The 17217-nt window shown below is 39.2% G+C and overlaps 1 protein-coding gene across 1 annotated transcript; it reads left to right on the top strand.

The window, feature by feature from the left end:
* The first annotated feature begins 1552 nt into the window (after positions 1 to 1552).
* LOC139736212 (arginase, hepatic-like) lies at positions 1553 to 17217 on the top strand. Its single transcript, XM_071646946.1, has 8 exons — positions 1553 to 1754; positions 4941 to 5013; positions 6267 to 6376; positions 7895 to 8217; positions 9299 to 9403; positions 12165 to 12241; positions 14717 to 14776; positions 16759 to 17217. Exons 1-8 carry the CDS (start codon positions 1584 to 1586, stop codon positions 17001 to 17003), a joined length of 1164 nt encoding a protein of 387 aa, XP_071503047.1. The 5' UTR covers positions 1553 to 1583; the 3' UTR covers positions 17004 to 17217.

Here is a 17217-nt window from a genome sequence, read left to right as displayed (position 1 = left end):
CTTTCCTTTTGTGCTTTTATGTTCCTTCTGTTATATTCTTTACATTAAAATGTCTTACATTGCAATAGTGGGCAAAACAGGACACAATTTTTATTTTAGTGGTAAACTGAAATTCATAAATAGAGCAAATTTACGTACATAGAATGTTGGTAGGCTTATAGTAGATTTCAGAAATTCCTAGGTTTAAAGACAACATTTTGGATCTTTGAAATTTCACATGATTTCATTTTCGCAAAACATTGATATTGTTGGAAACCGCAGGTGAGATTATAACTATTTGTGAAAAAAAAAAACCTGTATCCCACTTTAATGAGAAATAACGTTATCATTGCTCAGGTAGGCCTGCTATGATTCTACAATAAGGACGTCCTTATCATTTATCATCATTTTATCTTTTTGTTCATCAAGTGAAATAGTGAAGAGTATAATTTCTAGTGCTAGACTTGTGAGGACAAGAAGACCAGATCATCACCATCATTATTATTGTTATCATCACATCTATTATATTACTACCATGGCTGGCGCAGCCGTGGGGGCCGTGGGGGCCGTGGGGGCCGTGGGGGCTCGGGCCCCCACACTTTCTGTGCACCATACAAAGGAATACATAATGTGTCATCACTTTGGGCCCCCACACTTTTCTTAACCCGGAAGTACGAAGTGGCGCTAAAATAGAAATAGATAGGGATCTTGAAGTATGGTGGCGGTAAGGTTATGTTTTTTCTCTGAAGACCCTTTTTTTTTTTTTTTTTTTTTTTTTTTTTGCCTGTCATCTGAAGAAACCCGGAAGTGGACGGTGCTTGTTAGCTCATGAAACCCGGAAGTGGGCCCCCACACTTTTGAAAACACTTACTACTGCCTTGCATCATGAACATATCATTATTATCACCACCTCACCTAATTCGAATAGAACTTCTACCGTCATGGGCAGGTGATTAATATCATCAAAAGCATTCGATAAGACATGGAATTGTAGAAACTTTTCCACCTCATGTTAATATATAGCATGTGTTGATTTCACTTTATGTTTTCAATAATATAGTTTCCGTGAACATGCGTCGTGTTTCACCTTAACAAGTAATTGAGTGATACCCAGTAAATGAATGTTGATAACGTCGCGGATTCCTACATCAATCGAGCAACAATAAATACCAGTTTAGTCCACTCATGTGCCACTAAATATGGAAATCCTGAACACAGTAAAAAACTCGATGACGTCGCCAAACTTTGAACCAGTTTCTATGTTGACATTCTGCACAAGTATTACGCAACAACTGGAGGTGTGACGGAGGCTTGTATTCTCTGTTTACTGCCATAATTTCAGCGGTTCAGTGGTTCACGTGTATGCCCGCGCCCATATACTTTAGTACGTCGGAAGCGCACGGTCGCTATATTCATTGTCCAGCAAGCTGCACAACGAGTTCGTGCACCGCAGTTCATACGTTGTATATCATCGCATAGACCGCTAGATTCCTTCTCATCCAACTGCATCATTCGTTGTGTGCGCTTGAGTTCTGTGGCCGGTCGATCTTCGCTAGCTTCGATCATCATCCGTAGCTCGTGTAGTGTAGCGGTGTGGATCAACAATGGCGAGAAACATGCAAAGATACGTCAAAGGACTTACACAAGTGATAAGGCACTCGTTATCGCCATCATCTATGGCAGCTGCATCATCAGGCCGTGTATGGTGTAAACCATTTTCTTCCTCCACGCTGAGCGATGTTGGTATCCTTGGCGTTCCCATAAACAAGGGCCAGGTAGGTGTCTAATATCTTTTCTGTGTCCACGTAGATTCTAGGCTTATAAGCAGGTTAATGATAACGTTGCTTATCGGGAGATGATGAGATAGGTAGGTGAGTCTGTCATGGAACAGTTCATTTGAGTTTAATAGTAATTCAGTTCGGGAAACCCACTCACAAGGGGGGCCCCTCCTTATAAGTAACCCGTCCCCCTTATAAGTAACCCCGTCCCCCTTATAAGTAACCCCCGGGGCACCCCTTATAAGGAGTCTCCACGCTTTTTTGCAATGCAACACGAAAATGAAAGGACTGCGGCAATTCGCTTGATTATGTCCATGAAGCTTCACAAGTTTCCTAGTTACGAAATTTGAGCAAAATCGGTTTGAGGCATCATATCTAAAATCATGGATTTAAATGCGATGTCAAACGACCCATGCGAATGCTGAAATGCTTGAAATGAGCTGCACTGAACAACTTGCTGAATGCGGGAGCTGTTGGAAATTTCAAGCTTCATCGGCGAAACTTGCAAGTTTCAACTTAAAATTTTTGTTTAGGGACGACTTCAACTGGACAACCCTATGGGAATGTATCCTTTTGTATATATGCATACCAATTGCAAAGGTAGGTGGTTGACTATTTCGTTACTTTTGTTATTTTTCCTTCATTTAAAGCCACCTGAATGAACGAAAGTCTCCGTACTCAGTCGCCACGTCTGCACTCAAGCATTGCCGCGCCGCCGCGCCTGGCGACACTCACGCCAGTAATCGCTCGCATTTCAGCATTCGCATGGGTCGTTTGACATCGCATTTAAATCCATGATTTTAGATATGATGCCTCATCGCATTTAAATCCATGATTTTAGATATGATGCCTCAAACCGATTTTGCTCAAATTTCGTGAGTAACTAGGAAACTTGTGAAGCTTTATGGACATAATCAAGCGAATTGCCGCAGTCCTTTCATTTTCGCGTTGCATTGCAAAAAAGCGTGGAGACTTCTTATAAGGGGTGCCCCGGGGGTTACTTATAAGGGGGACGGGGTTACTTATAAGGGGGACGGGTTACTTATAAGGAGGGGCCACCCTTGTGAGTGGGTTTCCCGAACTGAATTGCATCATTACAGTGATATACAGTGGGTACAGGAACTACCATTTAACAAGTTAGTTAGACAACAAGTAACGTTAGTGTCAATATTTACTATCATAATGGTAATGGCAATGCTAGACTAGACTAACATTGTGTTAGAACCTAGTGGGATGGGGGGTTGGGTGTCCAGACACTTAAAAAGACTCTTGCGTACTGACTTGCTTATTTCACTTTGAATACGCATTTACGCACAGCTCCTCACTGACAAACAACTGTTTACATAGGCGCGTCATTGTCAAACCAGACGCACTTTACAGTACGCGTCCGGTCCCACAACCTGTCCGCACACCCAATGACTGGGTATACTAGTAGCCTAACAGTTAGATTTTATGTTACTTGTACCTGTTAAATCTGTAAGTAGGCCCTAACGTTAGATCTGGTGAGATGTATGCCTTTGAAGAAACGGAAGGCATTGCCGTGCACATTCTGTAGCTCGCTCTTTAACACATCGTCATCGAAGACGAACTGATTTATAGTATAACATGCATTTCCCATTCACCCAAGCCTGAGAATACTCTGGACTAGTCTTCACAATGGGTTACTGTACAACCATATGTGTGCAGACACTATGGTGTCGTGATAGCTGCATCATCTGAACTAACCCTGACGCGGGGCGCGGTTAACCAGTAACTTCGTACTTGTTGGGGTCACTGGTGCGGTTACATCTGCACTGACCATGACAGAGCGTCACAAGTGCTATTCGCATAGTCTTATGATAGTCATAATTTACTCCCTACACAATAATCCAATGTCATGTGTTTTGCTGGTTGCGACCTCACCAATTCATGGATGACAATATCTACGAAGAGATATTACGTACAGTAAACGGAGGAAGAAGAAGAACAACAACAACCAGGGAATGAGAATATGCAGTATGTACATGTAGATCTATCTATATCACTTGAATAGATCAAGATATTAAAGTGCACATACAGCTGTATAGACCCCCTATCTTGTGCAGAGACCATGTTACGTAGGTCACTAGCTACAGTGTAGTAGTAGTATTGTGAATCAACTGTGCTAGATGTTTCCCATCACTGTTATGAACCAGAGATAGTGTACAATCTATGGGAATGTCCCATCCCCTGGCCTTTCTAGACTACTTTTTCCCCCTGGATGTTATTGAGCATGCTCACCTAGACACCAGCAAACTGGTGGCAGAAAATGTCCATCATAGGGTGATAGCAGCAAGTTGTTGAAACATGGACAGCTGTCCTAAAGGGCTTTATTACTAGGGTCATCCCCTCTGTAAAACAGAATGTAAAAACAGAAGTTCTCTTTCAAACTTAATGTATGCTTCAGAATATCAACTACTACAAGAGCTCTCATCTGGATGTACATGTAATAGAACCTGTGTTATAGGTCCAGGTGTTCTGATTTATAACTGATTCACAGAAATACAATTGTACGTCAATAGTTCATGTTGTTCCAAACGATTGTCATATGAACCTCTGCATACATGTACAATGTATTTTGGGCTTCATACTGAAGATTAAAAAATCTTAAAGGCTATTTGTGCGAATGCTCTGGCTCGTTTACAACATGTACACATAGCTTGGTTGCTGCTTTCCCTTGTTTTAGTGTTTCCCCGAAAAATTGAATGTATTCTTTTACAACCTCTCACCCACCCCCGAATTCCCCTCCTCCTACTTACTATATTAAAGTAGGCTGCCTACAATCAAATTCCAGGAAATGCAGTCATGTAGTCTGTGTCAGGAAACCACAGCGTGTGAGAGTTGATTAGCCCTTTTTTTTTTTTTTTTGAGGGGGGGGGGGGGGCGCTTGGGTTCTTTTAACGTGTTTTATATCAATGTAATCTTTTTGCTCAATAGGGTAGTTTCATAATGTTTCTGGTTCGTGAATGTACTTTTCAGTTGATCTGTGTAATTGACAATTCCTTCAACTTTAACATGCCTTGTAGCTGTTGTGGATCTTACTGTATGAATGTTTTACGTTAACCATAGTCCGGACCAGTTTGCAGTCATCATTTGCTGCTAGATAAACATAGATAATGCCTGATTTCATTCTGTCAAATTTCGATCCAATACTCAAACACACAGGACAAGGATGGCGTTGTCTATGGGCCAACAGTGATCAGAGATGCCGGGCTGGTGAATCAAATTCAAGGTTTAGGTAAGCATACACATTGATTTTACATGAAAATGTACTTGAATGTTTCAAACTCATCCATAAATGTAGAAAACCTGGGCAATATTGCATTTGTTTGTTTGTTTGTTTGTTTGTTTGTTTGTTTGTTTGTTTGTTTTTACCTAGTGACTTTCTGAACCTAATTACAAATTTGCCAATATCACAGTGAAACTGAAATATATGTCTAAACACTAGAGGATGATTGCAATTGTATGTAAATATGAAGAAATGATACATTGTACCATGCTGATATTATTTCTTTTTCAACAACTTCAGTGAGGTTAATAGCTTCTCCTGCAGAAAACTTTGTATGGCTGTGCTTGTAATGATTTGCTTTTTACAATATTAATGCTGTATTCTACCCTGTATAACAGGTACATTGTACAATGTACATGTACACTGTATATATTCGTACTTGAATCCTAGTGTGGGGCAACAGAGTTATCCCTTTTTCCCCCCAGATATTGCTTCTTCTAAACTTCTAAACCATGCTCCAAGCACCATTGATAATATTGGTTGATGTAATAGTACTAACACCGATGTTGTTTTACTATAGCAAGGCAAATATATTTCATGTCTTTTGTCTTTTTTTTTTTTTTACTGCAGTCTTTATGATTGGGTATCAAATGAAATGATATAAAATGAGAAGGTACTAATCACTGAATAATGGCTAAAAGGGTCATTCTCCTACCATACCTTCCGCAAGTATTTGATCATAAAAATGGGTTACGGGTCAACACAATTGGCTTTGAGTTTAAGAGCAGAGATCAGTGAACTTCATTTAAGCATGATAAGCCAATTCGTAATTAGCTCATGTGCACATTGGTGCAATGACCTTTCTTTTTTCTCATTTGGTTAGGAACTTCACTTGTTTTCAAAACAACATACATTGTAATGCGTACCGGTAAGCTTGCCCGGCGTAACAATTAATTAAATGGAATTCGTGTTGATAATTGCATAGCGAGACCAAGTGATTCAAACAACCCTCGAGGGAAGCATCCATTTCGTTCAAAGTGGAACTACGTGTACGAACTGGCTTATTGAAGGACCATCAAATGTAGGGCTTTCACGAGGGTTCAAGAGCATCAGGATAGACAATACGCTGCAGTTGAATGGCTGTAACTTGTGACAAGCAGTGCAACCTGGAACAAGTGGCAAAGAAAGCCATCACCTTTGATGCAATTTTTCATGCCTACATGAGCTTGCTTCCATTGTGCGTTTCCATTGTATCCATGCAGGAAGAACAGTCGTCGACCATGGAGACCTTGTCTTTCCCGCCCACGACAATGAGACGGAAACAGTCAATTGTGTCAAGAACGCTGCCTTCTTGGGAAAGGCTCTCAAAAAAGTAAGGAATTGGTTAAAGCAGTGCAACTGCATGCTGATATGCGTGTATAATTCCCCTTATCCGGGCAGTTACCCTGGCTAAATACTGGTTAGAGATAAGGTTAGAGTAAAGATTAGGGTTAGAGTTAGGTTTAGGGTTATCAGTTTGGGTTAGGATTAGGTTCAGGATTAGGATTAGGGTTAGGGTTAGGGTCGGGGGAAGGGTCTGAGGTAAGGGGTAATTGCCCTTGACCCATTATTCCCTTATCATCACTTATGTGGCCAAAAGAATATCTAAATACAAACGGGATGAGCTATGTATTTTATGGTAATTTTCCACGATTTTTCTTCAAGTGACATATTTGGATCTGCCAGCAAAAAGCCTCCAAAACAAAGCTTCTGTCAACAACATAATCTGTCTGTTGATCATATCATACTGATATGAATAACAGAAGATAATGGAATGCGCCTTCCCTAAACTGAGCATAACTTGCGTGTTTCCATTGATGATGATGCCCTTTGTATAATATTGAGAACATGGTTGATTTCACAAGCGAAGAATGTTGTCTCTAGATCATATACTGCATAGTAGTGCAGAAACTTACACTCCAGGTTGAACCAAAGTGACGACTTATTGGGAAACTTGGGATGTTGGAGGTGGTTTAAATTATGCAGTAGTGTATGCTAATACATTGTAATTATGTGTTATAAGTCATAGACAGTGCACAGGGAAAACGGTACTGTAAAAGAGGATATCTTCGCATGACTAATTTTTCGCGCTTGGCCGAGTCGGAAGAGTTTCGCGTGTTTTTAATTCCGTGGAATCAAGACATCACGCACAGGCGCTAGGCACATATGGCAAGCAAAAATCAGGGGCGGATCCAGGGAGGACCGCAACCGGCGCATGCCCCCCCCCCCCCCTTTATTTTTTGTTGAAACAAAAAAAAAGAAAAAGAAAAAAATGGGGGGAGTCGTGCGAGCGCCCCCCCTTTAATTTTGTAAACGCGCCCCCTCTTTATGGAATTCCTGGATCCGCCCCTGAAAATATTCGCATGCTTTTATTTTCGCACGAGTTTCTGGTTGCGCGAAAAGCGCGAAAATTTGAACACCGCGAAAATTTCCACTTTTGCAGTATGCTTCTGTGAGAGGCAAGAGAATGAGTGTGTGTGTATGTTTCTGCACAATGTTTGTTTTTTGAAGCTTTTGATCACGTTATCTATGGTAATATCATCGAGATAGAGATAGCAGATGGATTTTTTCTTTGTTGTGTGTTCATCGAATTTTGCTCATGTACCGGTACCAAATAGCGTATTTGTATGCAAAGTGACCAGCCCAACTACACTCTGTCACATTGAGAATTGGAGTAGCCCTTTGGAAATAAATGTGTACTTAACATGCACTTAGGTCTCCTGTTGCCTCCTATTGATTGTATTTTTATGTCATCGTTATGACATACTTTTGCATACGGATATATGTACTGTCAATAAGTGTACTCCGAAATATATTAATACATGTGTACCTCAATGTTACAATTTGCCAGATCTCCGATGGCGTGGAGAAAATTACCAGGGAGGATCAGCTGTGTGTCACCCTGGGGGGTGACCATGGCATCACAATAGGCTCCCTCCATGGCCACACCCGCTCCAGACCGGACCTCTGCGTGCTGTGGATCGACGCCCACGCCGACATCAACGTGCCGCAGACGTCCCCCTCGATGCACATCCACGGCATGGTGCTGTCCTTCGTTTGCCACGAGTTGCGCCACTACATCCCGCGGCTGCCGAACTTTGAGTGGCTGGATACGTGCATATCGTGTCAAGATATTGCCTACATCGGTCTTCGTGATTTGGATAGTGGTGAACGGTAAGCACAGGAGGAAAAAAAAAAACTGAAGTTTATTAAGTCTCATTTATTTTACCCAACTGCAGTAATATGCTGCCTAGAGTTGTCCAATTCAAGCATTTCCAATTATATTATGCACTATGCTAGAATTATGCTATGAATAGGAAAGACAGACTTCAAATACTCTAGGTATTTGCAAGTCATTGTATCATTTCTGTTTAGTATCCTGACAACCATAACATAAGCTTCATGAGTAGCAAGACTGAAGAAATTCTTTCTCTTAGCAAGAGATTACTATAAAAGAGATAAAATGAAGTTTGAGGGATTTTTTTTTTCTGGTAGAATTTCTTTCCTTTTTTCATGCAGAATATCAAAAATCTCTGACAGACATTAATCCATTTTTGTATTAATTAAGTCTGCCCCCTCTGCTTTTCTATATTATTGTTCAAGAATTTGAAAAAAAAAAAACCCAGAAGGCTCTGAAAGTTTGTGTTAGAATAGACAGAATAGATCTATGCTAAAGCTCTTTTTAAGCTACAAACATTTTTAGCACTATCAGGTTCACTTTGTCATTCTTTTTTTGGTAGGCAGCTTTAGTTGCAACTGATTGACAAATTGCCCTACATCGACGTAAATAAGCACTGAATTGATCAGAGTCTTCTAGTAGCCATGATAAAAAATTCATGGGCGTACATACTCGAGCAGGATTTGAACCTACGACCTCCTGATCACCGGACAGGCGTCATCTCCACTAGACCACCGAGCTTTCGCCCGAAAGCAAGTGTTGGTTCTAATCCTTATAGCATGCAGTGGGTACTGCTTTGTTATTCAAATTCATGATTTTCTTCCGTCGAGATGTTTTCATTGCAACTGATTGACAAATTGCCCTACATCGACGTAAATAAGCAAATCATGAATTTGAATAAGGCAGCTTTAGTTTGATATACACACAAATTACTCAAAAATTACTCCTGGCTAACAGGCATATGATAGCTTCTGTACAAAGTCTGAGGAGATTTGATAGTCTCGGATGGAACGAGTTATGATACATTCTGACTATCACGACATCTCTGTTTATCCTTTCATACCATTTGTGATGTAGACACATCATTGAGAAGTATGGAATCAACATATTCTCGATCCACGACGTCCAGAAATATGGCATATCAGAGGTGTTTGCCAGAGCAATGGAACGCATAAACCCAAAGTGAGTATACTATGTCCTGCCCATATAGGGATTAAATGATGAGTTCAGTTGATTACAAAGATCAACTGAAAAGTTCATTCACGAACCAGAAACATTATGAATCTCCCCTATTGAGCAGCAATGGTTCTTAATGGAGTGTTTGTTTGTTTGGTTTTTTTTTTCATAACATGATGTTTTTGTGAGTGGCAGCGTTACACATCACATCGCTGTGTCAGATCCTCGAAGACTAGAAGTTGAGTCGGGAATACAGTAGATCTTCCTTCTTTGTCAATTCAGAATGAAGCTTAGGTGTGCTGTGTAGCCCTTTCATCTCATATCAGATTTACAACTCTGCTCACATTATCGATTCATTGAACATGTATTATGTTACTGGGAATTCATTCGGATGTGTCATCTACTGTTATGTTGTAAAATAAGCTGCATTTTGCACTGCGTCTTGCACTTTTTCTTTGGCTGTTTCTCTATTTGTCCATTCTGTGTATGGAATGTGCTGCCCTTAATTACATGCACAATAGATGCATATATGATTGATAAATTAGATTTTATTACATAGAAGCCAAAGGTCAAAAAGTGGTTGAAAAAATGCATGAGGGCTAAATATGTGTGTATATTGCATACTCCATTAATTTATGAAAGTATAGTTAGAACATTAGGTTCTTCATGCAAGATTTCATGGTTTCCAAGCAGAATCATGCACTATAGTAAACTGTAGCAAATGCCATCTGATGTCAGTTCAGCCTATCTCACATCCTCTAATACTCTGTACATGATTCAGTCATGGACTGCCATATTACCATGGACTACCTGCATGTACTCAATGCCAGTGACAACTTGAGATGGTGAGAGGGTAAATGGAATCCATTCAAATATTAGTATACAATTATCTCTTTTGCCTTGAGGGTATCTGGTTTAATATCTGGTTAAAACTATTTTCAGATACCTTTCACCAGAAACTGGAAATCAGGCAGAGAATTTTTGTTTTATATTTTGGATTTTAAAAGAAAATTAATAAAAAGAAATGCGAAAAAAAAAGAATGACAGCTTACCTTTCATTTTGTTCTATTGCTATCTGGCCAGCGGCCACAGAGCTAGTGATCTGGAATTGAAAAATGTAGTAGTAGTGATGCTGCAAAATTCTAGAGTTACCCATTGATGGCAGGCCTTCAAGGTCTTGTCTGGCTGCTGAATACTCATATTGAAGAATTGATTGTTCATCACAAGTATAGCTTTGACATTATTTCTCAAATAGTATACCATGGGATGTCAAACATGCCAACATTCTGAAATGGTCAAAAATACAATAATCATGAAAGCCCTTTCAACCTACAGTGTACCACATGAGGATGATGATGTCTATTTGTGATTCTACACTCTTCAACATGCCTGTACATAGTGCATGTTTGGTTGTCCAGCATTGTTGGAATAGACCTGACCTTCAATGTGAGGCCAAGTAAAAAAAAGAAAGGATTTCGTTGTCTGTTTTGTTGTTGTTGTCGTTTTGTAGGAAAACACAGATAGGGGAGGTGTGTACTTTGTAATATCTTACTGTTTTTTCAAGGGTCTTTGTAATGAGAATTGTGTCTCTTTTTCAGTATTGCTGTGAAAGGCAACGAGGGAGGACTTAAATATTTACTTTATCCAATTTATCAAATGATACCACTTTGATAGATGTGTTATGAGAGACCCAGTGGCAGGTGTATTCCTGGTCTTCACACTGTGTACTTTGAACCATTATTAAATTTATGAATGTTATATGCATCATATTACAACCAAATACCAAGGTTTTAATACCTTGTTTTTCTGTTCTCATGCAAACACACACAAAGGTATATATTTTGTGGCTGTGGGGAATTCACTCTCTTCGCATATTTTAGGATAGATAGGCCTATGTGCCATTATCATGGACCAGACTGGACCAGTTCCCATGCTATATGATGCAGCAGAGCAGTGATTTTGAATTCTGTGAAGTGTTGCTCAATCAGGGTATTTCTACACTTAGTGGTGAATGTTTGTTATGTAGACTGACCAAAATGCGAGTTTCGTTCAGTCATGTAACATACATTCACCACTAAGTCTAGAATGGGACAACTATGTAATACATTGTTCAATATAATTTAAGAGCTGTTATTATCTGCTACTTAATGTCATGTCATTTAGTTAGTAACTTTAGCAACAAATTTTCAATTAATAATTACATGTCTGTATTATTTGACCATTATAATAGTTAGTATGTATACAAATTGTAGATGTCAGTCCGGCAATATGTGAATGTACGTTCCCCTCAAAAGTTTCATTTTGGCATAAATCTTAACAGATTGCTTGTTTGTAACAATTTGGGGGCAACGTCCCAAATAGTAAGTATCAAAAAATTGATTTTTCAACTCAAAAAGGATATGGATAGAGACATGAAACATGAATTTAGATATTTTCATTGGTTTTGTAATTGATAAGATGTAGTAAAGAAAACAATGTGCTGATCAAAATCGAATGTGCACAAGGACAAAAGAACTCTGCTTTTACTTTGCCTTATGTTTGTTTGTATACGATGTTTGCTTTTAATTTTTTACCATTATTATTATCGTCATTTATTATTATTATTGTTTTTTGTTACTTATTTATGTATATATATATATATATATATATATATATATATATATATATTCATTTATTTATTTAGCTGTTTATTTATTCATTCATTTATACATGTATACATATCTGTTTATTTATTTTAGTATTTATTTGCCCATCTTGATATTTACAGAGGAACCAGACCAGTACATCTCAGTTTTGACATTGATTCCATGGATCCAGGGGTCACAGCCAGCACAGGAACTCCAGGTAATATTATAGAGCCGAGGGGGCCTCCCAGGGCCCCCCTCCAGATTTCGACCGTCAACCGCGCGATCGCGACGAAATTTGGCACACACATTGCCTATGATGTAATCTAAACTACCATGAAGTTAATTTTTTTGAAAATTATCATTTTTGCTAAATTATGCTAATTTATGCATAATGATGCATGAAATCAGACAATTTGGTATGAATCACTAAATAAAGCTCAAAACAGGCACATTTTTTGTGTAAATATTCTTTTTAGTGTCCTTAGCAAATGTAAGAGAAAAAAATTGTGCAATCAGAAAAAGTTCTTAAGTATCTTATTGTTTTTTGAATTTCTTATGTATTTCTCTGTTTTTTCGACTTTATGTTTTTCATTGTTTTTTCTATGAAATTTGTCCGCGACATTCTTCCAAACAAGAAAATATATTAGGAATTGATTTTAATCAATAAAACCCCAAGATAATCATGCTTTTATGAAATTTGCCTGTAAACACAGTTTGCATTGAAATTTTACACGAATTCATGTTTTTGAGCAATTTTTGGTCTGACATGCACGTACATATTTATGCGCAACTTTGAAACCACGCGCCCGGGCATCACAAATTTGGTATCAAAAGTTGCGGGAGACTCGAAAGAAAGAAGTCATGAAACGTCACGGCGATATCTTTTCGCGATAGCGATACATCGCGCTAAACGTCGAGGGGGGGCCTCGGAGGCCCCCCCGGCCTAGTTAGGATTAAGAAAGGGGAAGGGGGGAGATAACCCCCCCAAAAAAATACCATTGAAAGAAACCTGACAAAGTTGTGTTGTTATAGTGCTCTGTATGGTTATGGTTCCCCCTTGACAATACTTTTTATCTACCTTTAGTGCCTTTGAACACACAAATGCATATTTACTCTGCTCTTCAGGATATTTACTCGACGAACAATATTCTGATGGCAAGTAATCCTGGCAGGAATAAGAGACCATTACAAATGTGGCCCAGATTATTGACATTTTATTTGCTATTATAATCTGATGTAAATAAGATACTAGGATGTTTATGAAGCACATCACATGCTAATCATTGGGTTTATGGACAAGGCAAACCATTTTTTTTTTCAACATCAGTATATACTTATCTGTAAGTGTAAGATTTCTAGTGCATTAAAAGAAAGAAAAAAAAACACATTCAAGTCCTGGGGTGTCAACACAAGATTTGATTTCGATTCTCAGTATCGCCAATACCAAGGTGTCGTGTGCAGAGTAGGGTTTTAGATGCATTATTGGATGCTCAGGGGACAAACTTGGCCCAGTTTTGGCTTCATATACACTTAGGTCACATTCTGTCCTTATCCAAGGGTATTTTTTGTTTAAGATTTCTGTGCTTTCTATCATGTGACCAACGCATTGAAGCCTTGTAGTAGTGAACCATGACTCTACTGATGGCAAATAAGTAAAATTTAGAAACTTTCAGCTTTTTTAAAGCTGAATTATAGCCAACGAAAAAGGAAATGGAAAAGCAGACAAATGACTCCATTGAATCGTATGAGACTGCGACACATGCAAGACAACTGGAGGCGACAATGACACAGAGGATTCCCATAGTGCATCTGTAACAGGGCTCTTCATCGTGCACTGAAGTTTTTTTGCGCATTGGCAATACAGGGAATTGAAATTTCTTGTTACTCTTATGTTTAGAATTTTGGTGGAGATAGTGTGGTAAAACTTTCTCTTTTTTTTTAATATAATAATAGTGCCATATATCATAAAATATATCAAAAATATCATATTGTTTCAGTGTGTTTTTCAGACAGATGGAAAAGTCTTGTTAGTTAGTTTGTTTGTATTTCATATGAAATTTTTAATTTTTCATGGAATTCAACTCTCACACTAGGAATGTGCAGGAATATTCTAAATGAGGAAGAGAGGTTTGTGCTAAAACCATGTGTGTCACCTCAAACCTTTCTTCCAGATAAGTGTGTTTATCTCTTTAATTTTTATGCATTTTGGGAGTATGTGTGTTTTTCTGTCCCCACTACTTAACCTTTTTTTTTGGATGTACCATATCTTACATCAAATTTCTTTTCCACTTCCCCATCCCTCTTCACCCCCCCCACCCATCACTTATTGTAAATTAAGAAGCATTCACGGCACAACATTTCCCAAATTTGAGCCAGCAGCCTTTTTCACAGCATGAAACATAATGAGTACAGTGCACTCCCCTTATAACAAACACAGTTATAACGAAATTCCGGCTACAACGAAGTAAAATTTAGCCTGAAACATTATCCGCTTAATGTATTTTTATTGTTTTGTCTGTTTGGTTATAAAGAAATTCCGAGGACTTAGTCCACTGTATCCTTGTGTAGACCCAAGCTTTTTCGTGCATATTACCTTCACAAAGCTTGGATCCTCGCAAAATTCGCAAAGGTTCCATGCACAAGAAAAATTCTGGTTTTAAAGTGTCTCTCTCTTCCTCTTTTTCTGTTGCAGTCCTTGGAGGCCTAACGTACAGGGAAGGCATATACATTGCAGAGGAGATTGCTGAAACTGGTATGATTCACTTTGTTGACGATGACATTTCAAGGATGAAAATGGCTTTAATTAGAATCTGCTGTCACAGCATTCAACTGCACTATGCATACTGGCCTTGCCAACATAATTAGTTCACGTTCACCTCACCAATTTTTATTATCTTCTTGCAGCAAGCCATTAAAATTAGTGATGTGCATGACGATCATGACACTGTCCAACCTGTTCAATCATTCAAACTTATACAATGTACGCCCACAGACATGCACATCAACCTCTATATCTATACCGGGAGGGCAATTGCACCCATCCCTGAAGGAGAACACTGAATTTCACTTTAGTTGGCATTGGTTTAGGCAAGTTGATGGTTTATCGGTGAAGATTACATTATTTGCAGATTCCCCGTCAAGCAGGGATGATAAGAGCTCGCATTATGAAATGTTCACTGGTTTCAGAGATCGGTGGCCACTGCCAGTTTAGGTACTTACAGGTTAAGGCTTACTTTTGACTCTATTAATTTTTCCTCATGAGATTTTAGCCACACGGAGTGTAAAATACAAATTGAAATTCCAATCTTATGACAGTCATGTGACAAATTCAAATCATGTGATGCATCTCAATCATGTGACAGTCATGTGACAAATGCCAATCATGTACTTGGGCACCCTCATAGCTACCAGCTTGTGTGTTTGCTCAGCCAGTCATGTTCAGTATTGTATCAGTCTGTTGCTAGGTATGAAATTGAGGCACATGTATTTCCTACTTTAACTTGTTTGTGTCCTGTATCACAGTACAAAAGTTAATTCAGGTCTAACATCCATGGTGTTGATAGTACCATGTCCATAAATAGACCACTATAATTTTCTAGCATCCAATATCTAAGCACATTTTGCCATTTCTCAAGCATATGTGACCCGCTACAACAAAAGGATCCGAAAGTCGTGGGAAGACAATTTTCTGAAAATGACATGATATTATTCCCTTGCTCTTCCACTTTAATTTCATATATAATACGACTCATGAAAGTACTCTTTTGCAGAGATATTGATGATTTCATTAGCGCATATCGAGTGGTGTAGGAAATCAGCGTTTCAAGAAAACCGCCTTCAAAGTTTTCCTTCCGACGCGATGATGATCAAGGGGAGGCAAGACAGTTTTCACCGCTTGACAATAGGAGGTATGCTCTTAGCGACCTCCACGATGTTCATCCAAGCTTAGCCCCAGCGGTCTACGCAGGACCAATCAATAACCAGGATGCCACGCACTAACCAATAAGATCACTCTTTCATTGCTAGGGGCGGAGTCTAGCTGCGGCGCGAAATCCAAATCTTCCATCACGTTTCTGTTCCGTTGAAAGTCGGAAAATCATGGTCCAGAAAAACGCTATTTTCTTGCCTTTTCTTTGACCATTTAGCTTTGAAATTTCGGCAGCTGATAGACGATACATTAGACTACAAAATTATGCAAAAAACAGAAAACCTATAGTTTTGACCGATTTTGATGATCTGACTTCAAACTCGATTTTCTTGGCTCAGCCATCAGCGACTTTAGGATCCTTTTGTTGTAGCGAGTCACATATGCACAGAAGTAATTAGCTTGTCAGGATGGACATTTTGGCTGGCCCCTGCAAGTTATATTTATTTGAAAAACGGAGACAGTCTACTATTGAAATATCACTGCATGAATTATAGTGGCACTACTGCTCACACATTGTTCTATATGATAAGGCAGCCCCTATTGACTCAATTTCTGCATTAGTGAATGCTAAAAAAAATGAAAGAAAAAAAAAATGGGATAAAAATGGTACATATCGTCCCATGAATGAAATATAATAATTATGATTTTACCCTTATGGTAAATAATAGCAGTTGTGATAATCATGATATCAAATGGCTCTTTTTAAGGGATGCTAGAATTTATTTCTGACGTAACCAGGGAATGTTTTGTGTTAAATTGAAGATGATATGTCAAATCATGGATTTTTTTTTTTACATTCTTGCCAGGCCTCCTGAGCTCGATGGACTTAGTGGAGGTCAACCCACAGCTGGGCAGCCAGAGCCAGCAGGAGTCTACCATCAATGCCGCCGTCGACGTCATCCTCGCCGCGCTGGGCAAGCGAAAGCAGGGCAACTGCCCGGCCGACTTCGAGATTCCCATACCGTGGAAGGAGGAAGACAGGCTGGAGGCCAAGGCTGCGTCACTGGCGGAACGGGAGCGGCTGAGGAGAGAGACCAATGTTCGTGGGTGACGTCTTTCACCCTTCCTCGCCTCTCACATTTGTATTGTGGATTATCTTCCTAGTGTTGAGAACAAATGGGAACTGGAGGGAAATGGGAACTAAAACTGGAGGGGTTTTTCGGGAGGTGGGGAATTGGCATTTTCAGAGTATGAGTGTGATTTTCATTAGTTCGAGATAGAAAGTGAAGGAAAGAGAGAGAGAGAAGAGGAGAGAGAGAAAGAAC

Source organism: Diadema antillarum, unplaced genomic scaffold (assembly GCF_040938485.1).
Source record: "Diadema antillarum isolate AM-2024a unplaced genomic scaffold, OU_Dant_1.0 seq00000633_RagTag, whole genome shotgun sequence".
In the NCBI taxonomy this organism is placed as follows: domain Eukaryota; kingdom Metazoa; phylum Echinodermata; class Echinoidea; order Diadematoida; family Diadematidae; genus Diadema; species Diadema antillarum.
The sequence above is the reverse complement of the archived record's forward strand: the minus strand, read 5'-3'. Positions and strand labels throughout refer to the sequence as shown.

Bases quoted from the DNA above. Each gene is read 5' to 3' on its own strand.
- LOC139736212 (XM_071646946.1), top strand. From the start codon at position 1,584: ATGGCGAGAAACATGCAAAGATACGTCAAAGGACTTACACAAGTGATA. The intron at 5,014-6,266 runs GTAAGCATACAC...GTATCCATGCAG, and splicing joins GAATCAAATTCAAGGTTTAG to GAAGAACAGTCGTCGACCAT. The intron at 8,218-9,298 runs GTAAGCACAGGA...TTTGTGATGTAG, and splicing joins GATTTGGATAGTGGTGAACG to ACACATCATTGAGAAGTATG.